Source organism: Sminthopsis crassicaudata, chromosome 2 (genome assembly GCF_048593235.1).
Source record: "Sminthopsis crassicaudata isolate SCR6 chromosome 2, ASM4859323v1, whole genome shotgun sequence".
In the NCBI taxonomy this organism is placed as follows: Eukaryota; Metazoa; Chordata; class Mammalia; order Dasyuromorphia; family Dasyuridae; genus Sminthopsis; species Sminthopsis crassicaudata.
Window position 1 is genome coordinate 389,285,085 of NC_133618.1, and position 26,406 is coordinate 389,311,490.

Sequence of the window (26,406 nt, forward strand, 5' to 3'; positions counted from 1 at the left end):
CAGAAATCAGCCGGAGTCAGGATCACTAAACATCTTTATTCTTGATCTTTACCGTCCCCTCCAACGCCAGGTCAGGAGTTTGAGAGAGCATGAGTTCCACAACCCAAGTTTTTCCTCCTCCTCCTACTCCTACACAAGTCACTTCCCCCTCTTTGTCCCACCAATCAAGTCAGCACAGAACAGCTGGGGAGGGTCAACCTTCAACCACGTTAATTGGGAACTGTCCAATTGGCAATTAGTCTCACGTGCTTTATTATCCAAGTGCATTGCTCAGTTCCAGCCCTTTACAGGAAATAATATTTGTAGTGTATTTAGCACAATGTCTGGCCTAATAAGCACTTAATTCTTCTTTCTTTCCTTCCTTCCTTCTTTCCTTCCATCCTATCTTCCAGATTGTTTGAATTATGTGAACTCCTCTTCTAATTTTGCTTTATTGATTTTACGCTAATAATTCTTGTTGTATAATTAGATTTCTGAAACTTATGTTTGCCATTACTTTGAAGGGTGTTCACTCTTTTTTCTAAGGTTTCTTAAAATTTAAATTTATTTTGTTTTCAGTCCAGAATTCTCTCTCCTTCTTTCCTCTTTTTTACTCATTGAAAAGTCAAGAAAAGCAAATGACATTGTATTATTTGTAGTCATGCAAAACAAAACTCCATATTAGCCATATCCAAAGAAAAAAAAAGGAAAAAAAGAAACAAAAGAAAATATGCTTCAATGTGCATCCTGAGTCCATCAGCTTTCTATGTGGAGATAGTGTATTTATATTATGAGTCCTTTGGAGTTATAGTTGGTCATTTTGTTGATCAGAATTCATATCTTTCAAAGTTGATTTTTTAATTTATATTATGTTTTTGCATAATATTTACACTTATTACTTATTGCTGTTACTATATAAACTGTTCTGGGTTTTGTTTCACTTTTCGTTAATTCATACAAGTTTTCTCAGGTTTTTCTGAAGTTATCTTCATAATAATTTCACATAGCATACTAGTATTGAGTTACACATATATAATTTGCTCAGCCATTCTTCAATTGGTGGGCATTTGCTCAGTTTCTAATCCTTGCCACCACAAAGAGAGTTGTAATATTTTCATACTTATGGAATCTTTTCCACTCTCTTTCATTACTTGTGGAGGAAGAATTAGTTTGATGTTGCTTAACTACTTTTTGAGTATAGTTCCAAGTTGCTGTCCAGAGTGCCTGGAATAGTTCACAGATCTAACAACAGTATAGTAAAGTACCTCTACCATGGTGGAGGCAGTATCAGAGAGGGGGCCATGGTTTTTTTATTTTTAATTAATTAATTTATTTACAAAGCATATGCATGGGTGATTTTTCCAACATTGACCTGGCAAAACCTTTTGATCTAAATTTTCCTCACTTCCCCACCCCCTCCTCTAGCTGGCAGGTAGTCCAAAACATAACATGTGTTTAAATATGTGTTAAATCCAATATATGTATAAATATGTATACAGTTATCTTGCTGCACAAGAAAAATGAGATCAAGAAGGAAGGAAAAGAAAAACTGAGAAACAAAATAAAATGCAAGCAAATAACAACAGAGAGAGTGAGGATGCTATGTTATGGTCCACACTCAACTCCCAGGGTCCTCTCTCTTGGGTGTAAATGTCTCTCTTCATCACTGAACAAGTGGAACTGGTTTGAATCCTCTCATTGTTGAAGAGAAACCATGTCCATTAGAATTGATCATCGAATAGTCTTGTTGCTGTGTAAAATGATCTCCTGGTTTTGCTCATTTCAATTAGCATCAGTTCATGTAGGTCTGTCCAAGTCTCTCTGAAATCATTCTGCTGGTCATTTCTTACAGAACTATAGTATTCCATAGCATTCATATATCATAATTTATTAAGCCATTCTCCATGATATATACTATAAATGTAAATTCTACAACTCTTGGCAATGAGTTGGATATAAGAGGATTTAGTGAGAGAAGATGAGGATTTGAGGAGTCTAGGTTGCAAACCTGAGTACCTGGGAGAAAAGTGCTGTCTTTGACATTATTAATAAGAAAGTTTGAAAGGGGGATGGTTTGGGTGAAGAGTTAATGAGTTTACTTTCAGTTACATTAAGTTTAAGGTATCTACAGGACATACAGTTTGAGTTATTTAATATGTAGTTGGAGATATGGAGCTAGAGGTCAGGAAACAGGTCAAGCTAAATAGGTTCTCTAATCTACTTATTACATTTATTTATTGTAGAAAATTATTTGTGTCATTGCAATTTAATATATAAAATGTTCCTCAGTGGTTCTAGTTTAACTTTCCCTAAAAGAATTTCAGATTGCGGATCCTACCTGTAATTTTCCTGATCCCTTTCAAATGAACTTTTCCTAAATTCTAGGTTGCACATTGACTTTTCTTCTCTATCTATATTCTCATATGTGGAAGTAACTTTCTTATAACATTCCCATTGTAGATTAAGATCTGGAATCTCAAGACCATTTAAAAAAATCTGGAACTTGTGTTCCAGAGGGGTCAAGTGATTTGTTCAAGATCATACAGAGGATGAGTGAGAGTGCTCTTTTCATTAACTGCTCTACTTTTTTATTTGGGAGGGAAGGAGAGAGTAAAAAAGAGAAAGAGGGAAGGAGGAAGGAAAGCCTTTAAAGCTGTGCTTTTTTGGGGAACCAAATTCAAAGTTTTTATTAGAGTAATCAACAAAAATAAACACAGTGGAATCTTAGGATCATATATTTAGAGCTACAAATTAGCTTAGAGATAATCTAGTCCTATGTTCCCCCTTTAAAGATTAGAAAACTGAAGCTCTGAGAGGCAAAGTGAACCTTCCATCAAGATTCCATCCCAATAGTAATTGGTAAAGTAGGGTGTAAGTTTACCTTCTAAGACATCAAATTCTGCATGTTCATGACTATAACATGTCTAATTCTTTGCATATTTTTGTCAGTTGTGAGACTGCTAATTTGTGAACTGTTTTTTTCTCTTTTAACATTTTCATGGAAGATACCTTTCACAATACATAAATAATTCTAAAATTCCTTTTCTAATAAACCTAAGAAAGTAGATATGCAATTGAGCAGTTGTTGATTGCTTTCTGTCATCTTTTGTGGTAATGTTATAATTTTTACATTCTTTTTATACATTCCACTCCCTAACATACTTTACAAAATAATTCTTTGGGACTTACAAGATTATGCTACCTCCTGTACAGATTTTCTTATATGTTTTTTTTTTTTTTTATAAATCTATCTAGTCTTCTCAATTTGCATATCACTGTCATTTTACCCTACTCATATAGCAATTGGTGAATTGAAATATTTGGGTCCTAATGTGATAACACTATCATCACTGGTTATTAAAATAAATCATTACATAAACATTGACAAATATGTTACATCTACTCTCTACTTGTTATGTCAATTTAATCTTTGAAAGTGCTTAAGGCTATATGATTTAGGTAGGTTTTATGCTAAACTTCTTATAAACTAGTTTTTGCTTTCATTGCTTTTTATTTATTTGGCTAAATTGTTCACAATCATCTACTATCTTCCTTTTTAGAATTTTATACTTTAACTGGCTTGTCAATATACTTAGGGAAGGAGGGCAAATATTTGCTAAGATGGTTTCTGGGTTCTTTTGGCTTTCATTATTATAACTTTTTTATCCAGTTAAATGTTTGTAGGAATTGATAATAACTGGTAAATGTCTTTGTACTTTTTAAGAAACATTAACTAACTTAATATGTACTATAAATATAAGATTCTTTTCAATTAACCAATTAAATATTATTGGAAGAACAGAGGCATACACTGTTTCAGAAGGTAAATGACATATTAGTCATCTGCATAAAAGTGATCATTAAAACTAGTAAGTGCTTTGATGAGATTGCCAAAGCAAGAAATATGGAACAAGAGTTCTTAATATTTTTTTTTTGAGTTGTGGACCCCTTTGTGTGTTGAATTTCTCGGAATTGTGTCTTGAAATGCATAAAAGAAAATACAAAAGATTACTATGTAAAGCAATTATATAGAAATAGTTGTCAATAACATATCTTTTAAAAGTTCATGTACCCCATACTAAGAATTGTTAATTTAAGATGATGGAGAGAGAGGGGAAAAAAAGAGATCTAAAGGCTGATCCTTGAAGAAAAATCCCTTTAAGGAACCAGGGAGGTGAGAGGTCAGGGAAAGAGACAAAGAAGACATGTTTTGCAAGACAATGATAAATAGTTGTAATGTAAGGAACTTTTGGGTTTGTCAAATGTCTTCTATACATAATCTCATCAAATCCCCAGTGCAAGTGTATGAAGTAGATGCTATTAGTATCCCTATGAATAATGAGGAGCTAGAGATTCCGAGAAAAAAAAATACTTACCTAGGATCACACTGCTAGTAAGTACTTGAAGTGGGATTTGAACTCAATTATTTCTGATTCCAAGTTAAGCACTCTATCAGCTAGTTAAATTATGCTATAGGAAAAGAATCAGGAGAGCATGTATCTCAGAAACCAAGGAAGAGGAAAATATTCAGAAAGGAAACAAATTTTTAAAAATGTTTCTTACTTATATCTTTTCTTTTTATATCACCTTCATGTTCAAATATATCCTTTCCCCTCTGCTTCCCAGAGTCAACTGTAATACATAGATTAGTTTAACACAATTAACCAACACATCAGCTGACTCATACAACCTTTCATTTCTGCAGTTAAGGGAAGGAGGCGCATTTTCTCTTCTCTTCTCTTTTCTGGGGTCAACCTTGATCATTATAATTACTTGATGTTCAATTTTGGCTTGTGGTTGGTATTGTTTTTTCTTTTTACATTTTGTTGTTGTTGTTGTTGTTGCAAAGGAAGAATTGGATTCAGAAGGTATAAATAATCTGGGGAGAAAAACAAAAGATGCTAACAGTTTACACTCATTTCCCAGTGTTCCTTCTTTGGGTGTAGCTGATTCTCTCCATCATTGATCAATTGGAATTGGATTAGCTCTTCTCTATGTTGAGGATATCCACATCCATCAGAATACATCCTCATATAGTATTGTTGTTGAAGTGTATAATGATCTCCTAATTCTGCTCATTTCACTCAGCATCAGTTGATGTCTCTCCAAGCCTCTCTGTATTCATCCTGTTAGTCATTTCTTACAGAACAATAATATTCCATAACATTCATATACCATAATTTACCCAACCATTCTCCAATTGATGAGCATCCATTCATTTTCCAGTTTCTAGCCACTACAAAAAAGGGCTGCCACAAACATTTTGGAGCATACAGGTCCCTTTCCGCTTCTTTAGTATTTCCTTGGGATATAAGCCCAGTAGTAGCACTGCTGGATCAAAGGGTATGCACAGTTTGATAACTTTTGGGGCATAATTCCAGATTGCTCTCTAGAATAGTTGGATTCTTTCACAACTCCACCAACAGTGCATCAGTGTCCCAGTTTTCCCACATCCCCTCCAAAATTCATCATTATTTGTTCTTGTCATCTTAGCCAATCTGGCAGGTGTCTATAAATTGTCTGTTCATATTCTTTGACCATTTATCAGTTGGAGAATGGCTTGATTTCTTATAAATTAGAGTCAATTCTCTGTATATTTTGGAGATGAAGCTTTTATCAGAACCATTAACTGTACAAATGTTTTCCTAGTTTGTTACTTCCCTTCTAATCTTGTTTGCATTACTTTTGTTAGTACAAAAGCTTTTTAATTTGATGTAATCAAAATTTTCTATTTTGTGATGAATAATGATCTCTAGTTCTCCTTTGGTCACAAATTCCTTCCTCCTCCATAAGTCTGAGAGGTAAACTATCCTATGTTCCTCTAATTTATTTATGATCTCGTTCTTTATGCCTAAATCATGGACCCATTTTGATCTTATCTTAGTATGTGGTGTTAAGTGTGCGTCCATGCCTAGTTTCTGCTATACTAATTTCCAGTTTTCCCAGCAGTTTTTGTTAAATAATGAATTCTTATCCCAAAAGTTGATATCTTTGGGTTTGCCAAATATTAGATTGCTATATTTATTCACTATCTGGGACAAGAATATCTCAGTGTCAAGTCTGAATCCATGTCATGAGAAGTCATGTTATATGTAATGTAATTATATATATTGTGAGATCTTTTTAGCAACACGGTTTTTCTTACTGTTGGTAATGCATGTTTTTATTTTAAAATTATTTATTTAATATTGTTTTCCCCCACTTACATGCAAAAAACATTTTCAATAATCCTTTTGTTTTAATTTTGAGTTCCAAATTCTCTCCCTTTCCTCCTCCCTGATTGAGAAGGCAAGCAATTTGATATGGATTATACATGCAGCAGTAAATTTTGAGGGAGAAGCCCCCCCTTTTTTTTAAAAGCAAGGTTTCTTGAACTCTGAAAATCCAGCTAATCCAGAGAAATGAAAAATTATATAACATTGTTGTGGGAAAGGCATATAAAGGTTATTATTGGAAGATCATAAATATAATCCACAATGATATTAAAAGGACAAATATAAATATAATACAGGTTGAATAAATGAGCAAAGAAAGATTCCAAAGCATTTTAGATTGGCCAGTGCAATCATTAGGAACTAATGCCTTATTTATTACTGGGCATGTAAATAAAATAAAGCTTGCACTTCTTTGGGAAACTGCATTAATATATTTTTAGACCACAGATAAATTGAGATAGTAATTTAGTAAATATAATCCCAGTGATCTGTGAGCTAATTTTATCTCCTAAAGTGAAAGAGTAGCTTTCATAGGAGAATAATTTCACTTACTATATATTCTTTTTGTGTACAATTTGGCCTTCAAATAATCAGCTCACAGATCATACCTTAGGAGAGAAAGCCATTTGAATTATGTGCTTGTGATCAAATTTGATCTGAAAGCTAATTGCTGATAACCTCTGAACTGTTGAATACTCTAGTTGCTGGCCCTCAAGTAAATACACTCTAGGAGGGAATTCAGGAATCTCCTCTTTTACTGTCTCCTTAAATCTTTACTTTGATTGAGATCCTTGCATTGGGAGAATCTGGGAAAAAATGCCATAAACAAAAGTATCATTTGGCTGCACTGAAAATGACAGTGTCCCTATGGAAGGATTTATGGGATGTTGGATTTTAAATTTTAGCTGAAGTATTTTCAACTGATATATACTGATGTCAAAGTTGAAACTTTGGGGAATTTCTGCATTACTGTTTTTCACATACCACAGAATGGTATGGCTGAGAATACACAATACAGAAATACAGGGACATCTCTAAGGGGATATGGCCTAGTTATATCATTGTGTGTGTGAGTGTGCATGCACATGTGTGTATTTGTGTATATCTGTACATTTGGGTGAAGGTGCATATTTTGTCTCTTTTAATATAGTTAGGCAATATTAAATTGGAAATGGAGCAGCTGGGTGGTGAAGTGGATAAGAGTGCTGGGCCTGGAGTCAGGAAGACCCATCTTCCTGAATTCAAATCTAGCCTCAGACATTACCCAGCTGTGTCAATCTGGGAAAGCTGCTTAACCCTCTTTGCCTCAGTTTCTTCATCTGTAAAATGAGTTGGAGCAGCAAATAGCAAACCATCCCAATGTCTTTGCTAAGAAAACGTAATGGGATCACAGAACGTCAGATGTGACTAAAACAACTGTAAGAATAAAACACTAGAGATGTGGATGTGGGACAAGAAAAGCTGAAATTTCATAGTAAAAAGGTAAAGGAGGAATTTGTTTCTGGAATTTTATCTGCAGACTATTTCCCTACAAGTCCTTTTAAATGTCTCTTTTTCCTCTGCTGGATACATTTCTTCCCATTTTCCCCTCCACTAATACAACCGCCTGGTCCCAGTAACTATTCTTGTTCCATCTGGTCTCTTCTTAGGACTTAGCACAATTATACCAATTTACTGTACAAATTGTACACACTACAAATATATTGTAGGGACATCTCAGAAAAGAGCTTTCCTTGGCAGAGTACTCAGGATTGCTATGTTGATTATTTTGATTAAGTTAGGCACATCCTCACAGGTTAATTGCTTCTGCATTCAGAAAGAGAAACCTTTCTCTCAAATACAAGTCAGCATGATCAGCAGTGAAAGCTAATTTAGGAACGGCATTTACTGTTCTCCAGAAGCTCTGTAGAGCATTTTAAAAAGTCATTAGAAGTGGTGAAGGTGCCCCTGTTTTTCAGACACACTTCAAAAAGCAGTCATTCTTATTTATAGATAAGAGAATCATCAGTATAGAATTTAAAAATAATTTGGAGATAATTTAGTTCAACCCTTTCTTTTTACAGATGAGAAAGCTGAGATTCAGAGAGATTAAGTGATTTGCTCATAGTCACACAGAGAATTAGGGCTGGAACTGGTCTTCAAACTCCCAAAGCAGCATTTTTCTCTTTTACACCATCTTTTCATGTCACTTCTCAGTTTTGTCATTTTGGTTGCCTCCCCATTTCCTGGAGGATAAAAGGCAAATTCCCCAATCTGATCTCTGTAGTCTGACTACAACCTACCTTTCTAATCATATTTCATAATTTTCCCTTTTATACATGCTACATTTCTAGAAAACTAAGCTACTAGACCTTTTTCTCATCCTTGCTTCTGATGCCTGCATAAAAGGAGGTAGTTTAGGGACTAAAGTTGGCTTTATAAGTGAAATTCCAAGGAATTAATTCTGTAGGAAGGTTGAATTCTTGAGTTTCTTATATTTCTTAGATAGTCAGTCCAACTACTTTTTATAGACCATAAGAGACATGGTTGACCTTTAGTCAGCAAATCATTTGAAGTTCTCTGTGTTCCTGCTCAATTTTTTTTTTTTTTTTTTTTGGCTCAATTACCCATTCTAATGCTATCAGATTGGTTAGGAAACTCTCTGTTTCTTAATTACTTCAATAACTCTTTTATACTGTTATCGGGTCAATGAAAACTTTTCAATTTGGTCAGGGACTTTTTTGATTGAGAAATATCCCCTCTACATCTCTAACTTTTGAAATCTGTCTCTCTCTCTCTCTCTTTTTTTTTTTCAAGATAAGGTCTAGCTCTAGTGCTATCTTCATGACCAGCTCCCCACTTCTGTTTTTTCCTGATGAAAGTCTTTTCCTTCTCTTCTCAAAGAGGCTCCTTTTTCTATAAAATATTCCTCCTTGCAAAATATTTATTTAGATACATTTTATTCCATTCTATTTTATTGTAAATTCCTCAAGAGGCTTGTTTTTAAAAATCTTTGTACCTTTAGCATCTACACAATATTTTGCACACAGTAGGAATGTTGAATAAAGATTCTAGACAGCCTAAATGAAATTGCAATTGGATAATAGAGTTTTTCCTTTATTCTGCCTACTTCTTCAAGTTATCTTCCTACTTCCTTAAATCTTAGGGATAAACTTGGGAGTCATTTTTTATGGAACTGGTTTCAGGAGACTTCACTCTGACTTTAGGAAAGAGGGTGCCAGGTGTAGCCTCAGCTACAGTTTCTGTTAGTATTTCAGTGGCAGCATCTCATCCTAACAGAGAATGTGTATTGAGAACCAAGACTGAGTCACTGTCACACTTAGATGGCCCAAAACTTAAGAAAATTTTATTTTAAGAAGGGTGTCATATCACCTTGGATTCTTGGGGTCACTGGACCTTCATTCAGTACAGATAGAAAGGTGGAGTTTCTCTTTTTCTTTTTCTCAGTGAATACTATTTTTGGCAGACACACTTTGCATTGCACAGGATCTGGATTATGAGGAGATCTGAGGTTATTTTTTAATTTTGTGATTTTCTCATGAAATGGATTAGTTTTCTGCTTCTCACTGACTTTGATATCCTTTAAGTAGAGAACTAAGAGTTAAGATTAACAATAATAATAACAAATAGCATTTATGTAGAACTTTAAAATTTGCAGAGTGCTATAAAATATCTCATCTGGTAACAAAAAACCCTGGTAGGTATATGCTATCATTATCCCTGTTTTACAGATAAGGAAACTGAGGCAGAAGGAGATTAAATGATTTGCCCAAGGAGATAAAATGATTACATGATATTGTTTCTTAAGTCAGATTTGAACTAGGGACTTCTTGATTCCAGCACTCTGTCCACCACTGTGCCATCTAACTATCACCTAAAATGGGGAAAACTGGGAATTTCAAAGGTTATTGTGTCATATCTTCTTCCTGATTTCACAGAGTCCTATCCAAAGTAGTTTTGGAGTGGTCATTCTCTGTTTGTTGAGCCAATCCACTCATCCTTTCTCCACAGAATCTGCTCTTGGATTCTGGTGCCCTTGTTTTGATATCCCTGAAGAGTTAAATTCTCATTTGAAAAGGGCTTAAAAATTTCCAGGGAAAGTTTTTCCCCTTGGATGGTCTTTAATAAAGGAGCTGATATTTATTAGAGAATGGAACCCTATGTGTACTATTGGGTCAGTCATTTTCCCAATAATTCTCAGATAAGACCTATTTCTCAAAGGTCTCTATGTCTGAAAGAGAGTCATGGGCAGGGATTCTGTTGTATCTTTTGTTTTGTTGCATATTATAGGAATTAGTCACTCCTGGCAAGAAAAAAAAAAGCATTCCCAGGATCCAGTGGCTGGGAGCAGGGAATTTCTTTCTTTCATATTCCATCCACTGCCTTGACTTTCATGTCCAACTTCTCGAAATTTTAAAATTCTCTCAAGAGTTCCAGGCTCTACAACAAAAAAACAATGTAACCAGTTTAGGAGCCTTTCCAGATTCAATTGCTTTGTTCCTAATGGAAGCTAAAGGAGTCCAGTGTTTCCCAAACACTGACCAAGATGCTTTCCCCTCTATAAGCCCTAGGAAAATAGAGACAAAATCAAGACTTGTCCCGAGATTTGTATTGCTACCCCCATTCTGCTGACAAGGAAGCTGAGACTGAGTGACGTAAAGTACCGGGGTTGCATAGTTAAAAGTGTCAAGAGCCAGAAGCACAATCCACTGTCATCTGACTGCAAGATCACTACACAAAGTTTCTTCTGTGACAAAGAAGTAGACAAGAGGGAAAGTTCGCTTGCCTAGACTGGCTTGGGACCCGACATCGGCTTCGCAGTGTTTTTACTTTTCCCAGAGAAGTGTTCCTTTCTTCCGGCGATTTTCTTCATCAGCTAAGGGTCTAACCAGTCTGCCCCTGAGATCCCTAGGCGGCGCTGTTTCCCTCCTGCCTTGCCCTCCTCTCTTTCCCAGACGGTAGCTCAATCTCATTTAGGGCTTGCTCTGAGCCGGCTAACCCAGCGTAGATTCCATTCTGGAGAAGGAAGGGAGCATCCACCCATTTCGTACATTTTCGCCGGCTCTAGGGACGGCTGGGGTTGTTTCTCCAGTGCCGGGCGAGCTCAACCAGAGCCCCGGAGAATGGTCCCTGCTCGCTGCGTTCTAACAAATGAGCCAGAGAGGCAGGATGCTGGACTGGGTGGTGGTTCTCTGCCTGTGGGCCAGCTCCTGCAGCGCAGGACAGCTGGAATACTCAGTGTTGGAGGAGACAGAGCGCGGCATGTCTGTGGCAAACGTCGCCACCGACTTAGGGCTGGCAGCAGGCGCGCTCATTTTCCGGAAATTTCGCCTCCTTGCTAGCAACGGCGGCGAATCCTACTTCGGGATGGAGGCAGGCAGCGGTAGCCTTTATGTCCGGGAGCCGGCGGACCGCGAGCGGCTCTGCGGAGCCAAGGCTACTTGCATCCTCAATTATGAGCTAGTGCTCAAAGACCCACTGGAGCTTCATAGGATGAGCGTCCGAATTCTAGACCTCAATGACAACCCCCCTGGCTTCCCCGAAGACGAGGTGCGGCTTTATCTCGCAGAGTTCCTAGCGCCGGGAGCCCACTTCACACTTCCCAACGCCCAAGACGCAGATGAAGGGACCAACGGACTACTGAGCTACTCTCTGAGTCCCAGCGAGCACTTCCGTCTGGAGCTGGGGAGCCGGACTGATGGCAGCGAGTATCCGGAGCTGGTCTTGGAGAAATCGCTGGATCGTGAGCAGCGTGCCATCCACAGGCTGGTGCTGACAGCTCGGGATGGGGGTCGGCCGAGTCATTCTGGGTCTGTCCAGGTTACAGTTATCGTTGTGGACACTAACGACAACGCACCTGAATTTCAGCGCTCAGTGTACCGGGTCAGTGTTCCAGAGACAGCGCCCAATGGGACTGCACTGATCCGAGTGCAAGCTTCGGACCCTGATGAAGGTCCCAATGGGGAGGTTCGCTACACTTTCGCCAACAGCACTCCAACAGAGCTGCGGCACCAGTTTCGAGTGCATTCCCGCAGCGGGGAAGTAACTGTGGCAGCGCCTCTTGGCCCCCCAGACAGGCTGCTGGAGATATTCATCGAGGCGAGAGATGAGGGAGCGTTTAGTTTAGCCAGCACTGCCAAACTGCTAGTGGAAGTGACAGACGTGAACGACCACGCCCCAGAAGTGAGCATCACATCCCTTTCCAGTCCAGTGTCAGAAGACGCACCTCCAGGCACCGTGATAGCTCTCCTGAGTGTCCGAGACGAAGATCGAGGTCCCAACGCGAAGGTGACATGCACTATGGAAAGCAACGGTCCCTTCCAGCTACGCCCTTCCTTCGACAACTACTATAGCCTATTAACTAATGGACCTCTAGACCGGGAACAGAGCAGCGAGTATCAAGTTACAATCGTCGCTTCCGACGGTGGCTCCCCCCAGCTAAGCACGCGCAGAACTGTGACCGTATTCGTGGATGATGTGAATGACCACGCGCCCAGCTTTCCTTTGTCCCAGCAGGAGTTCTTCGTGGCGGAAAACAACGGCGCTGGGGCTGCGCTGGGCCGCGTGTTCGCTCAGGACCCAGACCTGAATCAGAACGGCCTTGTGTCCTACCTGTTGCGGGATCTTCACACAGACAGACCGCTGGCCTCCAGCTTGGTAGACGTGGAATCTACAAGTGGAGCCATCACTGCCAAAACTTCCTTTGACTTCGAGCAGCTCAAGGCATTTCACTTCGTGGTGGAAGCACTGGATGGAGGCATACCCGCCAAGAGCACTGAGGTGACTGTCAGCGTGTTCGTCATGGACAGGAATGACAACCCCCCAGCCATCCTGTATCCCGTTGTCAGAAATGGATCGGTTCCAGTAGAGCTTGTGCCCCGTCAGGCCAAAACGGGACATTTGGTCACCAAGGTAGTCGCGGAAGATGCGGATAGTGGGCCAAATGCTTGGCTTTCCTACCATCTTCTGCAGGCTTCGGACCTCAGCCTGTTTGCTGTCTCCCCTAACACAGGAGAGCTCCGCACCCTGCGCCCAGTTCGACCAGCAGACTCAGTAAAGCAAAAGGTGGTAATCGTAGTTCAGGACCACGGGGATCCTCCCCTCTCCTCCTCGGTCACTTTGGGTGTTCTGTTGGTAGACTCTCCCCCACAGGTCATTCCTGATTTCGGGGATGGGTGGGAAACCCACGGACAGCTTTCGGCCCCTAATTTGTATTTAGTAATAGCCCTCGCGTGCATTTCCTTTCTGTTTCTGGGGTGTTTAGTCTTCTTTATTTGCGTCAAGTGTAACCAGTATCGAGCTCAAGGCTCTCATAGCTGTTGCCCTGCGCGCTGTTGCTCTGCAGAGTCGTACCAATGTCGAAAGAAGATTCCTCAGAACCCGGGTCTGACGTCTGCCACCATCGACGTCACAGCAGTGGGGAGACTTTCTCAAACTTACCTCTACCAGGCCTCTTTGGGTTTTGGTTCCAGCAATAACAATTTATTGTTTCGTGGAGAATACAGCACAGCAGATCTGAGGAATCTTGTCAGTGGGGTTGGATTGAATTTGCCAATATCCTGTGTTCAGATTCGAAATAGAAAAGGGGATCATGCAAATGACAATGCTATGGTAAGCCAATTCTATAAAGAAATGATTCCCATTTTCTTGGGTTTTCTTGTCTCTCATTGAGGAAGAAGCTGGACTAGATACTTCCATTCCAGCTTAAAGATTTTGTGATTCCAAGAAACTAGTTATGGACAAATATGAAGGCAGAGAAGATTCCTCATTTATTTTTTTTTCCTTTTACTTAATTTTTTTCAATCCTTGAAAGTCCTTCTTGTCCTTCCCCCTCCCCAACTGAGGAAAAAAAAAGAAAGAAAGAAAAAAAACCTCTTCCAAAGTCAAGCAAAACAAATTCCCCTTTTGTCCATGTCCACAAAAAAAGTCTTGATTTTGCAATTCTAGTTCATCACCTCTTTGTCAGCTTCCCCATCTTCTAAAATTTCAACCTGGTGTTGCTGTCCAATAACCAAGTTCTGAAATGTTAGTAACAGAGTTGAGTGGCCAGTAACAATTCAATAGTATTCACTTCAACAGATACTCACATATCACATGATTAGTATTGTTCTAAATACTGGAGGAATGGAATTGAAGTAGAAAGCATGGTCTCTAGCATTAAGAAATTTATAACCTTGTTGAGGAAATAAGTTTAGCTAATTTCTCTTTTGTTGGACCCAAGATTTATCCATCCAGAGAATATCTAATATGGAAACTCTCTTCACTAATGCTTAAAAATAATTGATCTGCAAATAATAGTTGTTTTTTTTTTTTAAGTGAGTTTCCTCACTTTAAAGTGTTTAAAGAGTTTCCTGCAGTAAGATATTGGCTTGCTTATGATATAAATAGTATGATGCAGATAGTATGAAGAACTCAATTCTTCCTGATTTCAAAGGAAACCATATCATCCAAGAAATATTGAAGAATATAAACAATAGATATTAAGTGTAATTTAAGAAGATATTATAATGTCTGATGGAGACAAATGCATATTCCAGCAGATTGAGAAGAATCTAAATAAATATTGTCTGGAATTATCAGAAATGTTTTCAAGAAGGAGGTGAGAATTTGAGGTGAATCTTAACAAATTGATATGGCCATTTCTGCACAATTTTTTTCACATAAGCACTTAGAAAAATGATTAGGAATGCAGCTCAATGTGCATTTTGATAGGTTTTGAAGGGATTTAAAAAATCTTAACTGTGGGCTTAAATGAGATTTAAAGAGTGCTTTGAAAATCACATGGTATTTGATATAGGAAGAAATGGAAAAGTAAATTTTGAATGAAATATCTTCCTTTAGTAGTTTTAAATCTTGTCAGCATTTTTGTAAAATGTTCAAAGATGAACAAATGTTTTACTTTATTGTTTTCATGAATTTTGAGTTGGCAAAGCAGACTTTCTTGAATTGTGTGCCAAAGTATATCTTATTTAATTTCTACCTATCTATATGATCTATATATGGAATCATCTAGTCCAAACTTCTTAGTTTTACAGATGAGAAAAGTGAAGCTCAGAAAGAATGTAACTTGCTCAAGATCACACCAGTATTAGAAATAGATGTGGGATTTGAACATAGGGCCTTTGATTCCAAATCCAGTGTCTTTTCCATTTGTACCCTGCTGTCTCCTACATTGTATCTCGTAGTTGTAAAGTATTTCTGATTCATTTATGTAAGCTATCAATTAGAGTCCACGAACTCTTATATTTTTAGAAAGATTCCAATAATAAGGATCTGGTTATCAAAAAAAAAATTTGACCTTCTTTATGAGGGAGAAAAGGTGAAAGATATAAATGAGGATGGTTTTGTTGGATGTGTTATGACATTCAAAATCTATTAAAATAGAATTCAATAATTTGGGGTGTTTTTAATTACTTTGTGGGTCAAATGCTTAATAACAAAATTTCGAAATAGCTAACTGTGAACTCAGCAAATTAGACAAATATACCTCAATTCACCACCCCTTGATATTTAGCTAAATATGCACTCTTCTCACAAAAGATACTGTCACTGTCATAGTAATTCTGACATTCTGTTCCCTCTTTTGCAATGATAATAAGATATAAATTCAGATGTGAAAGAAAATCAAGTAGGAGATAGAGGAAGATTTTCTACTCTATGTTTATAAAGATTTCTTATTTTCCCCTTCAAATCAAAAAACAATCAAACTGAAAATTAATCTTTAAGTGTCAAATGACACCTGCAAGATGATGTAGAATTTTTTAAAGTATTAAAAGCATTATTTACACGGATCAAAACTTAGAATACTATGTAAGTAATCTCATTTAATGTAAGAAAAAAAATACTTCCTTTTGCATTTAGCTTCCACACCATATTCAATTTCTGAAGTTGCAAAAAACAAAAACAAAAACAAAAAAGGTATGGCTAGAGAATTATCACGTGAAATTTGTGGAAAATGTCATTGAATATAATCTAATGTTATTCATTCTCCATTTTTCTGGGGAAATTGATAACATATTTATTTCATTTAGTTAATTTTTGAAAGATTAAGACAGTAAAGGGAGTAATGAGGAAAGGAGTAATGGGGATTAAGAGAAGGATGATTTCAGAAACATTTTTGCTAGACTGGTATGAAATATAAGAAGATGACAATGGGTGTAGAAGATTTAATTTGATTTTAATTTTAAGGAAAACTTTATAGTGTACAATTGGGACCACAAGAAATTTTCTTTTATTCCTTTGCTAAGAGTTTCATTTGTCTACTTAGACACTCACTTGAAAGATAAGTGCTAAGAAAGCTTACTACTTTTGGGAGCCTGGGCAACTCACTCAACTTTTTACCTGCCTCAGTTGTCTCTACTGTATGATGGGGATAGTAATAGCACTTACCTCATAGAATTGTGAAGATCAAATGAGATAACATTTATAAAGGGAGTGCCTAGGTAAATATATAAGTGTGTATCCACCTTTCCTTTACCTAAGACAAAATATAGATAATGTTCTTCATATATATATATATATATATATATATGAAGCACCATTTTCTAACAGCTGATTGAGAAATCTTTTTGATATCCAAGAAAAGCAGTATTGTGTAGCTGGAAAAGTACTGGATCCCAAACCAAGAGATAACCTAAATTTGAACATTAGGTTCAACATTAATAGTTTTGTGATCTTGGACAAATTAATATTTTTTTCTGATTCTCATTTTGTCATCTACAAAATGAAAATGTTATTTCTACTACTTATCTCTTAAGTGTTATGAGAAAAGCACTTTGTAAAATATAAATCACTATTTCAGTAAGACAGTGTTTTTGTTTTTGATTATCAGGTTATGAGCAGCTTGTGCCTGCTACTAATTAATTAATTAATAATGCATATTTCTTAGGTTTAGGTAAAATTGGAAGAATGAGTAAAATAAGCTATCTATAGCTTCCGCATTTGTGAAATTTCATGGTGATTCCTTACTTTCTTCAGTAGTTATATTGTGATCTCATTTTCCTTCTCTGATTGATGCAAAGGTGATTTATGTCAGAATTCATATAAAATCTAGTAAGTTGGTGAGATTTGACTTTAAGAGGCATCATATAATTGTGGATAGAGATATGTATGGCCTCATTCAGAAAGAACTAGATTCCAGTCTCACTTTGACATATACTTTGTGACTGGCTCTGTATAAATTACTTAGTCTCTCGCTACTCCAGGTAACTCTTTAGTATGATGGCTTTTAGAACAGTTGCATATCTGCATTGTTAGAGAGAGATTTCCTTTCCAATAATTATATACATCAATTTAAATTAATGAAATGTAATTATGCCAGTCAATACATGAGATGACAGTCACTCAATTTGAAAAGGGAAAGATTCTATAGTGATGGATACTTAGAATTATGTAGACAAAAATATCAGATAATTATATTTTAAAATTTTATTTTATATTAACTATACATTTTAGTGGCATGAGCTGTCATAAATAAATAATTTATTGCCTAATAGTCTAATTACTGGTAATGAGCCCCTGTGTAATTATATAGAGTAGTCCTTAGGAAGAAGACTAAAGTCAGCCTTTGGTATCATCATGGAAGCCTTTCTGATTTGGTAGAACCTGTTAAGAGTTTTATAAATTTGAAGTATCCATGGCTATTTTCATGCTATTATAAGGCAACTTTATGAATTCCCTGTGAGGGATATATGGAAGAACATGGACAAGAAGTTGAGGGAGATTTCAAATATGCACTGAAAGAGGCAATGACTATTTACACTGATGAGATACTGCCAATAGAGTATCAATATGTAGAAATTATGGCATCATATGGCACAGAGTAATATATTTGTAAATGTTAAGGTGTGAAAATTAGAGATAGCGGGCTGGTAGATAGAATGCTGAAATTGGAGTCAGGAAGATTCAGTTTTATGGTCTCAGACACTAACTAGATGTGTAACCTTGGGAAAGACATTCATTTAACCTTTTATACCTCAGCTTCCTTATCTGTAAAATGAGCTAGAAAAGGAAATGGCAAAATAGTAACCAATACATTTGCCAAGAAAACCCCAAGTAGGGTCATGAAGAGTTGGAGACAACTGTATCACCTCCACCTCTACCATCACAACAACAAATTATTATTTGGATACATTATAACCAAAGTTTTATGTGAAACTGAAAATATGAGAATGAGTAGATTCTTTCTGAAAGCTTATGTTTCAAAGTCTTGGTGCATGCTCAGATTCCTGTCTTGCGTTCACTCAGCATAATTCCACAGATGTTTTCATTTTGGATTATGGAATATACGGAATGTGTATGTGTGCACATTTGGGCTAAATTTACATGTTATTGGGCAGCTAGGTGACACAGTGGATAGAGCACCAGCCCTGGAGTCAGGAGGAACTGAGTTCAAATCTGATCTCGGACACTTAATACTTCCTGGCTGTGTGACCCTGGGCAAGTCACTTAACCCCAGTTGCCTCAGAGGAAAAAAAAAGAGGAAAAAATGTGTGTTATTATCTGTTTTAGTTTTTTAAAAAAATGTGGTGAATGAATGAATCAGCCAGTTGATTGTGACTTCCTGTGTCTTTTCTCATATACTGTCCCCTCTCAAGTTTAGTTGGATCCATTTACTATTTTTTCCAATTGTCTTATCTTTGTAATGTTAAGTTTCTATCATATATTTCAATATTGGTTATTTTAAACTATATTTTAGGCATTTATGGGATCTTAGAAATCAGAGCAAGATAAAGTCATTTACTTTAACCATCATTTTTTAAGAATGAGGAAACTGAGGCTACGAGAAAGTAATTTGCCAATAATTATAAGTTGAAGAGCTGGGAACCAAACCTAATCTTAAATTCAGTAGCCTTTCTTCTAAATTCTATAATCTACTTTTTATAACCATGAATGCATCAAGACTACATATAACACTCAAACTATAAATATCTTCACAAAAATATTACAAATAAAAGTTAAAATTGAACACATTGCAATAATAGGAAGTTACCTAAGCAATGTAGTGAATAGAGTGCTGGACTTGGAGTTAGAAATTCCTTAGTTTAAATCTATCCTTCTATTCTTACTAGCTGTGTGACCCTAGGCAAGCCACTTAATCTCTTTCTACCTTAGTTTATTTATTTTTAAAATGGGAATAATAATATCTACTTCCTAAATTGTTGTGAAAAGCAAATGTGATAATATATTTATTTTTAAAGCACTTTGCAAACTATAAGATACTATGTAAATGCTATAAATATACATTCTGGAATTCAAACTTAATTTCAGTATTCCCTTGCCCCCCAGTGTAGCTTGTTAGGATATGTTCAAAATTTAGGGTGTTTTATCTCCAACAAAATTTAATTTCTTCAAGTAAGTTATGGAAGCATAAATTTCACTAGTTTTTCCAGGTTTTTGCTTCAAAACATTTTAACTGTGAACCCCTTCCTCTCAAAAAAAGGTCCCTGAAGCCACAGCTACAATATATAAAACTTTGTTATGTGAATGATAAGCATTCACTACCAAACAAGTGCTGAAAGTTGATTCAAAAAGACTGCATCATATGTATAAAATTCAGAAAGAGATCAACAACAATAGAGAACATAATACTAGTTATATAACAATCACCCCCCCCAAAAAAAAAAAAAGGAAAAAAAAATCTTAGATGCAAGCAGGCCTGGAGTGCATTAAGAAGCAATAGCAATGCCTGAGAAAGATGTGAGTAAAAAGTTATCGACAAAATGCTTGATAATGTTAAGAACACATTGATTTTTTTGGCTTCAGCATTTTGAGTCAAGGAAAACAATAAAATTCCAGAGACTAAATACACTTAGCTCCATCCATGAAGACGGAGGCAACTACTAAAAGGTTTTCATGTCCCATAAATGCAGATAATCAGAAAGTCAAAAGTATGAATGGTTGGAAGCACATTAAATAAATATGGGTTGCACCAATCGATCAACAAATATTTATTAAGAGCTTACTAAGTGCCAGTCTCTAAGCTAATGCTGATGATACAAAGAAAAAGCAAAAACACTCCCTGTTCACAAGAAGTTTACATTCTAAAGAAGAAACTTATATATTCAAAAAATAGGTATGTACAAGTTCCTATAGAATAAATACACCCTGGCATTCAGATGAAAATATAATGAGAAGAGAGAAATTTAATAGTAAAGCTTGCAACAATTTGAGAAGTTGCAATATATATAGAGATGGAAATTATACTTTTTGTGGTTCTTAAGAGAAAGGCAGAGTTGAGCAGTATACTAGAAAGAGATTTGGGGTCCAAGGACCTAGAGAATCTACTTACTAGCTCTATAATGGTCATCACTGAACCTCATTTTTGTTATTTATAAAATGGAGGAATAATATTTATGCTACCTTTCTCAGAGTTGTGATGATGAAAACACATTTAAGATATTACATGATCTATAAAAGTCATTATTACTTTCATTTTCTTTCATAAAATACACTTTTGAAATTAATAATTTATAATTAACAGAGGGGCTTATTGTTATTTTTAGATATTGATACCTCCAAATGAAGTTTCATAGTAGTTCTCACTGTCACATGAGCCTTCCTTAATACTTCAAAGAAAAGGTTAAAACTTTCCTCTTTTACATAGATACATATTTCATGTATATCAGGAAAAATCTTCTTATTTTAGAATAAAAATTTTAAAATTGGATTGGGTTGCAAAAATTCAGTTAAACTTATCCTTTAATCTTTTGGGAAAGATTTGCATCCTTTTTCCTCTGAAATGTTCAATAACTATTTTTGCTTAAATTTTATTCATGTGGATAGAGGATTCCAATTTTTAATTTTTACTGACTGAGCAAAAAATAAAGCTAAAGTCAGATAAGAAACCAGAAAAATAAAGTCAGACAAAGAAATACACTTTTTACCTAAAATAGCTGAAATAGAAAGCTGGATTTTAGTGGTTTAGTGGTTTTGTAAGGCTTAATCTCGCTATATTTCAGATGGAAATGTAGGAACAGATCTTACAATTGATTGGGATGAAAGTTTCAACCTACTTGTTTCAAAGCTTAGGCTGGTTTGTCCCTTCTTAGACAACCATCCTCCTTCCCAGGGACTTGCCATATTAATGCTAAACTTGGCAGGGGGGGGGGGGGGGGGGCGGGGCAGGGGGAGAAAAGAGGGGAAGAGGTACTCTTATTGGCACAACCCACAGCAGCTTAGAGCTCCCAAGCTTAATTGATCTGTTAGTGTCAACCTCCCTTAGCAGGTTGAATTATAGGCATGTGCCAAACATAACTTGCTTATATTACAATATGGAATTACAGGCAGAACCAGTTGAGATTATTTTTTAAATTTCTTCAATTCTTCATTCTGTTCATACCAGCTTAAATGCTTTAGTCTATTCTCTGGTTAAAATAATAGCATGCTTGGCTAAGAATTTCTTTGGTTGCTGTAAGAAACTCTTAACATTTTCTTATTTTATAAGGGAACACAATGGGAGTGTGCAGTGTTTACTGTAAAACACAGTGATTTCTTTGATTTCTTTCACACATCAAGTTTAACAGTGATTATCCCACTTTCCTACAAACTAACACCTTGGCAAGGTGTATATTTTTCAAGGCAAAATGCCAGGGATTTTTCCCTCTATGCTTCTAATTCTCTTTTGGTTGATTAGGCCTGTTGATACTGATGGGCTGATTTGAAGAGACACACGAGGCCTCTCTGTTGTTCTTAAGAGTTTATTCCAAAATAAATCTCTTGGGAGTCCAATGATTTTGGGAACATCTTTTTGAGTGATCCCAGTTGCATATATCAGACTATAATATCCTGTCTGAAGATCTATTTGATAATAAAGAAGTCTGTCCTTATGCTTACTCTTTCCTGGTTAGAATTCCATTTTTGGATGGCAAAGCTCTGCCAAGTAAAGTGAATAGTCCCCTCTACTTTCAAGTTTTGCATCATTATGTGATGCTGTGTTTCCCCTTAGTATTAAAACAAAACAAAACAAAACAAAACAAAACATGGGGAGGCTAGGTGGCGCAATGGATAGAGCACCAGCCTTGAAGTCAGGAGGACCCGAGTTCAAATTTGAACTCAGACACTTAAGTCACTTAACCCCAACTGCCTCAGCAAAAAAAACACCCCAAAACATAAAAGTGCTCTTGGTTTCAATTTATTAAGTGATAACTACAAGTATCCTTGGTAATGATTAGAAAGAAATGTTGCTGTCCTTAATCCCCTGTAACATGCTTATTTGAGTTCTCCAGGAGTTACAATGTCTTCAGAGACCATGTAGTTACAAACTAACAAAGAAAAAGCAAACTTAGATGAATTCAATGCATTTTCTCTTTCTCTGTCTTTTAATTCCTTCTTGGGTGCTTTCTCTGATGCTTGCTTTTTAATTTCTGCTTTGAACTTCTTAGCATTTTAATTGCTAGGGAAGTATCATGGAATCTTGCTTCTTATTATCTTAGGACATAATTTTTGGATGTTTGGGCCTTTTTATTCATTATAAGCTTACTTTTGGCATGGTCCTTTGGCTTATAATAATCCTAGGCCTACAAGGATTTGGCAAAATCTCTCATCTTATAAAGATGGATCCCTTTCAGGAATGTGTCAGGAATATTGCCAAGCAAGTAAAAGCTTTACAGATGTATTTCAAATAATGGAAAACACATATTTCATTTATTGTGGAAGACTAGAATGGGAAGGGGAGAATTTCCCAAATGGGAATTTTGCCATTATGATAGCATACAGAAAAACTATCTTAAATTTCAAGGGAGAGTGGAGTGGTTATACATTCACCTAAATTCTTAGTTATATCTTCACGTAAGCTTTCAGGCCTTCTATGATTGAGAGCCAATATAATAGCTGCTTCTGTCCTTAATCAGTTGTCCTAACATAGGATCATAAGATATTATTATCTAAAAACGAATCCTCCTTAGCTCTTTTCTCTATGTTTGAAATTGTTTGGGAAAATATCCTATTCAATTATATTAATATGTTTAGTTATATACATCCAAGTGTATATTATATGTAGGTATGTGTGGACATATACATATATAACGGAGAGTGTGATTTCATATACATACATAAATAAAATCACCATTCTCTTCACCAGTCTTCTGAAATGGGGCACTTCTACAGGAGCTAAACCTGTGTCCTGTTTCTATGACAAATGTACTGTATATAGGACACATTTTTGGTAGCATGTATAGAGATACCACACCGTGGGCCACTTCTAGAGATACCTATATTTTGGCTCATTACTGAAATACGAAGGGGCTTCACTAAAGAGAATTATCCACTGAGATGCTTTTTGAGGAGTAACTCCAACCTTTTTATTCATTCTTCCCATCTATTAATCATATTGAGACATTTTTAGCCCTATCTTTGACTCCCTGGGCAAATATGATAATTGTTTGTATATAGCCTCAAGAGCATGTGCTTATCTAGCTGAGCCTCATATTGAATCTCAAGTTTTTACATGCCTCTTTTCCTATATCTTTCTTTTCTGAGCACAGTTGATCAGACAACAATTCTGAGTTGGGTTTTTCTAATTGTGACAGCAATTCCATGAATTAGAGAGGTCAAGAGCCCCTAGGTTTAAGTGGATTTTTCCTAACAAGAAGTGATTTCCATATCAATTCTTGGAGAGGAAAATGACCACTAGTAAGGAGCTTTATTATGCATAAAAAGAATGAAGAAAGCCAAGCTATAACCTGGCTTTTAAAGTGATCTGTATTCAGAGTTGCTGCTTGGACAATATGGACTCAAGATGAAAGTGAAATATCTGTTCAGCAGCATGACAAAGTGTTTGATGTTTTAGTGTTTAACTTTCCCTAAAAGACATAATAGGAGTTTTCAGTGACTATATATGTTTTAAGCATTTGCCAATGTGAGATTATTAGTTTGGTGTTATAAAACATTTTTTTTGTGGCAGATGAAGTAAATATCTATTCTATCTATAACATTCATTATTGTGGATATTAATGACTTTCAAGAAGAGATCATAATTCTTTTTGAGGAGATCCTAAACATGAACCATCACAAAGTCTTGTTTTAGATATTTTCCCTAGATATCTACTAAAATTAAAAGTCTAATAAGTCAGTAAACATGAGAAAAGCCTGATCTTCTCTTTTGTGCTCAGACTTTCTACTAGGATTGAACTCAGTCTATAGGTATTCAGACCTGGAGTTGCTTGGTGAGAAAGAGAGAATCTCATACACTGGTCCATGCCTTCTACATATATTACTAATTAAACCAGATTCTCTTAGTGCCTTAATAACTTCTTGGTATTTGGTTGAGTAAAAAATTAATATTAACCCCGATTGTCTGACTCTAGTTCTACAGATTGAATGAATACCATGTTGGTAATTGGAGTATTCACTATTGTGGTTTATGCTTGATATTGGAATGAATGCTACCAGTGTAGCATTAATCAAAGGAATTTACTTACTAATTGCATGAAAATCTTTTCAGTAATATATAACACTGATTCAGTCAGTTAGTCATCTGACATTTATTAAATACTTACTATATAGCAACCTATGTGCTACGCTGGAGTTATAAAGACAAAAAGACAAAAAAATTAGTTCCTGGTCTTAGAGAGCTCACTGTTTCATAGAAGAGACAACATGCAAACAACTATGTGGGTACAAGATGTGTATAGGAGATAATCTTACAGGAAAGATACTAAAATGAAGGGGAATCAGAAAAAAGCTTCTTGAAGAGGGTAGTACTGTGGCTGAAAATTGAAGGAAGCCAGGGAAGTTAGGATGCAGAAATAAGGAGGGAAAGTATTGTACCCATGAGGGACAGCCTGTGAAAACATTGGGGTAATGACAAGGAAACTAGTCTTGCTGGATCACAGAGAGTATAAGGAGAAGGAAGATATAATAAAACTAGAAAGATTGGAAGAGGCCAGTTTTTGGAGGACTTTAAAAGCCATACAGAGGATTTTCATTTGATTTTGAAGGTGATAGGGGGCCACTGGATTTGAGTGCATGTGTGTGAGTGAGTGTGTGTGTGTGTGTGTGTATGATACAGTCAGATTTGCACTTTAGAAAGATCAATTTGACAGCCAAGTATTGGATAGATTGGAGTGGGGAGAGATCTGAGGAAGGGAGACCAAGCAAGAGGATATTGCAATAATCTAGCCATGTAGTGATAAGGGCCAGGACTAGGGGTGTTGCAGTGCCACAGGAGAAACAAAAGGTGTTGTGAAGACAAAAATGACAGAACTTGACAGTTGTTTGGATATATGGAGTGAGAAAGAGGGAGACATCAAGGATGACACCTACAATGAAAGCCTGGTTGATTGGGAGGCCGATGGTACTCTTAAAAGTTAAAAAGAGAAGGGAATTGGAGAGAAAAGACAGTGAGTTTGATTTTAGGCATGTTGACTTTAAGATAAGATAGCTACATGATATCTACTTTCAGGTGTCTTTTGGGCAGTTGGAAATGTAAGACTGGAGGTTGAGAGAGAGGTTAGATAAGCAGATTGTATAGAAATGTTTTGAATAAAGACAATACATGAAATGATGAAAATTGATGAGTTCACCAAGGGAAATAATATGAATGTAGATGAGATGAGGATTAAGGATAGAGTCCTGGGTAGTCCCCCACTGTTAGTATGAGATGAATGAAAACTCAATAAAGAAGACAGGAGTGATCTGAAAAAAAAAAAAAAAAAAGAATTGGGGAGAAAGTAGTATTGTGAAAACTGAAAGAAGAAATGAGAGGTGATAACTGTGTCAAAGGTTGCAGAGAGGTTAAGATAAGGCTTGATAAAAGGCTGTTAGATTTGTCATTAAAATATCTTTAATGGCTTAGTAGAGAGCAATTTCAGTTAAATTATGAGGTTAAAAGCCAGACTGAAAAGAAGTTAAGAGAGAGTGAAAGGAAAAGATGCAGAAGTAATCTGTTGTCCATAGCTTTCTCAAGTATAGCCATAAAAAGAGGAGAAAAAGGATAATAGCTAGCAGGCATGAAAGGGATCAAATAAGGATTTTTGAGAGTGAGGGAGATATGGGCATGTGTGATTGAAAAATAATGAGTAAGTAAGGGTTAAAGAGGTATAATCTGCTGGAGTTGGGAGGAAATGGTTACTGTGCATTTATAAGGGACTGCCTTGGCCATGAGAAGAACTACCTCTTCCTCTGAAAAAGAAATAGCAACAGAAGGTTTCTGAATGATAAGAGATGAGGAAATAATAGAAGACAGGGTCTTTATAAATCATCTTTCTTTTTT

At 36.3% G+C, this 26,406-nt stretch overlaps 1 protein-coding gene across 9 annotated transcripts in view; it reads left to right on the forward strand.

Annotated features, from left to right (window-relative positions):
* The window catches only part of LOC141556808 (protocadherin alpha-C2), a 182,175-nt gene that overhangs the window by 74,709 nt on the left and 81,060 nt on the right, over positions 1-26,406 (forward strand). Inside the window, exon 1 of one of the 9 annotated variants that reach the window (XM_074291596.1) lies at positions 8,809-13,805. The exons of the other annotated variants lie outside the window; for them this stretch is intronic. Within the exon in view, the coding sequence (XP_074147697.1) occupies positions 11,346-13,805 (2,460 nt within the window). The 5' untranslated portion in view covers positions 8,809-11,345. Of the gene's footprint in view, positions 1-8,808; positions 13,806-26,406 lie in introns of those variants that run through there. 9 annotated transcript variants of the gene reach the window in all.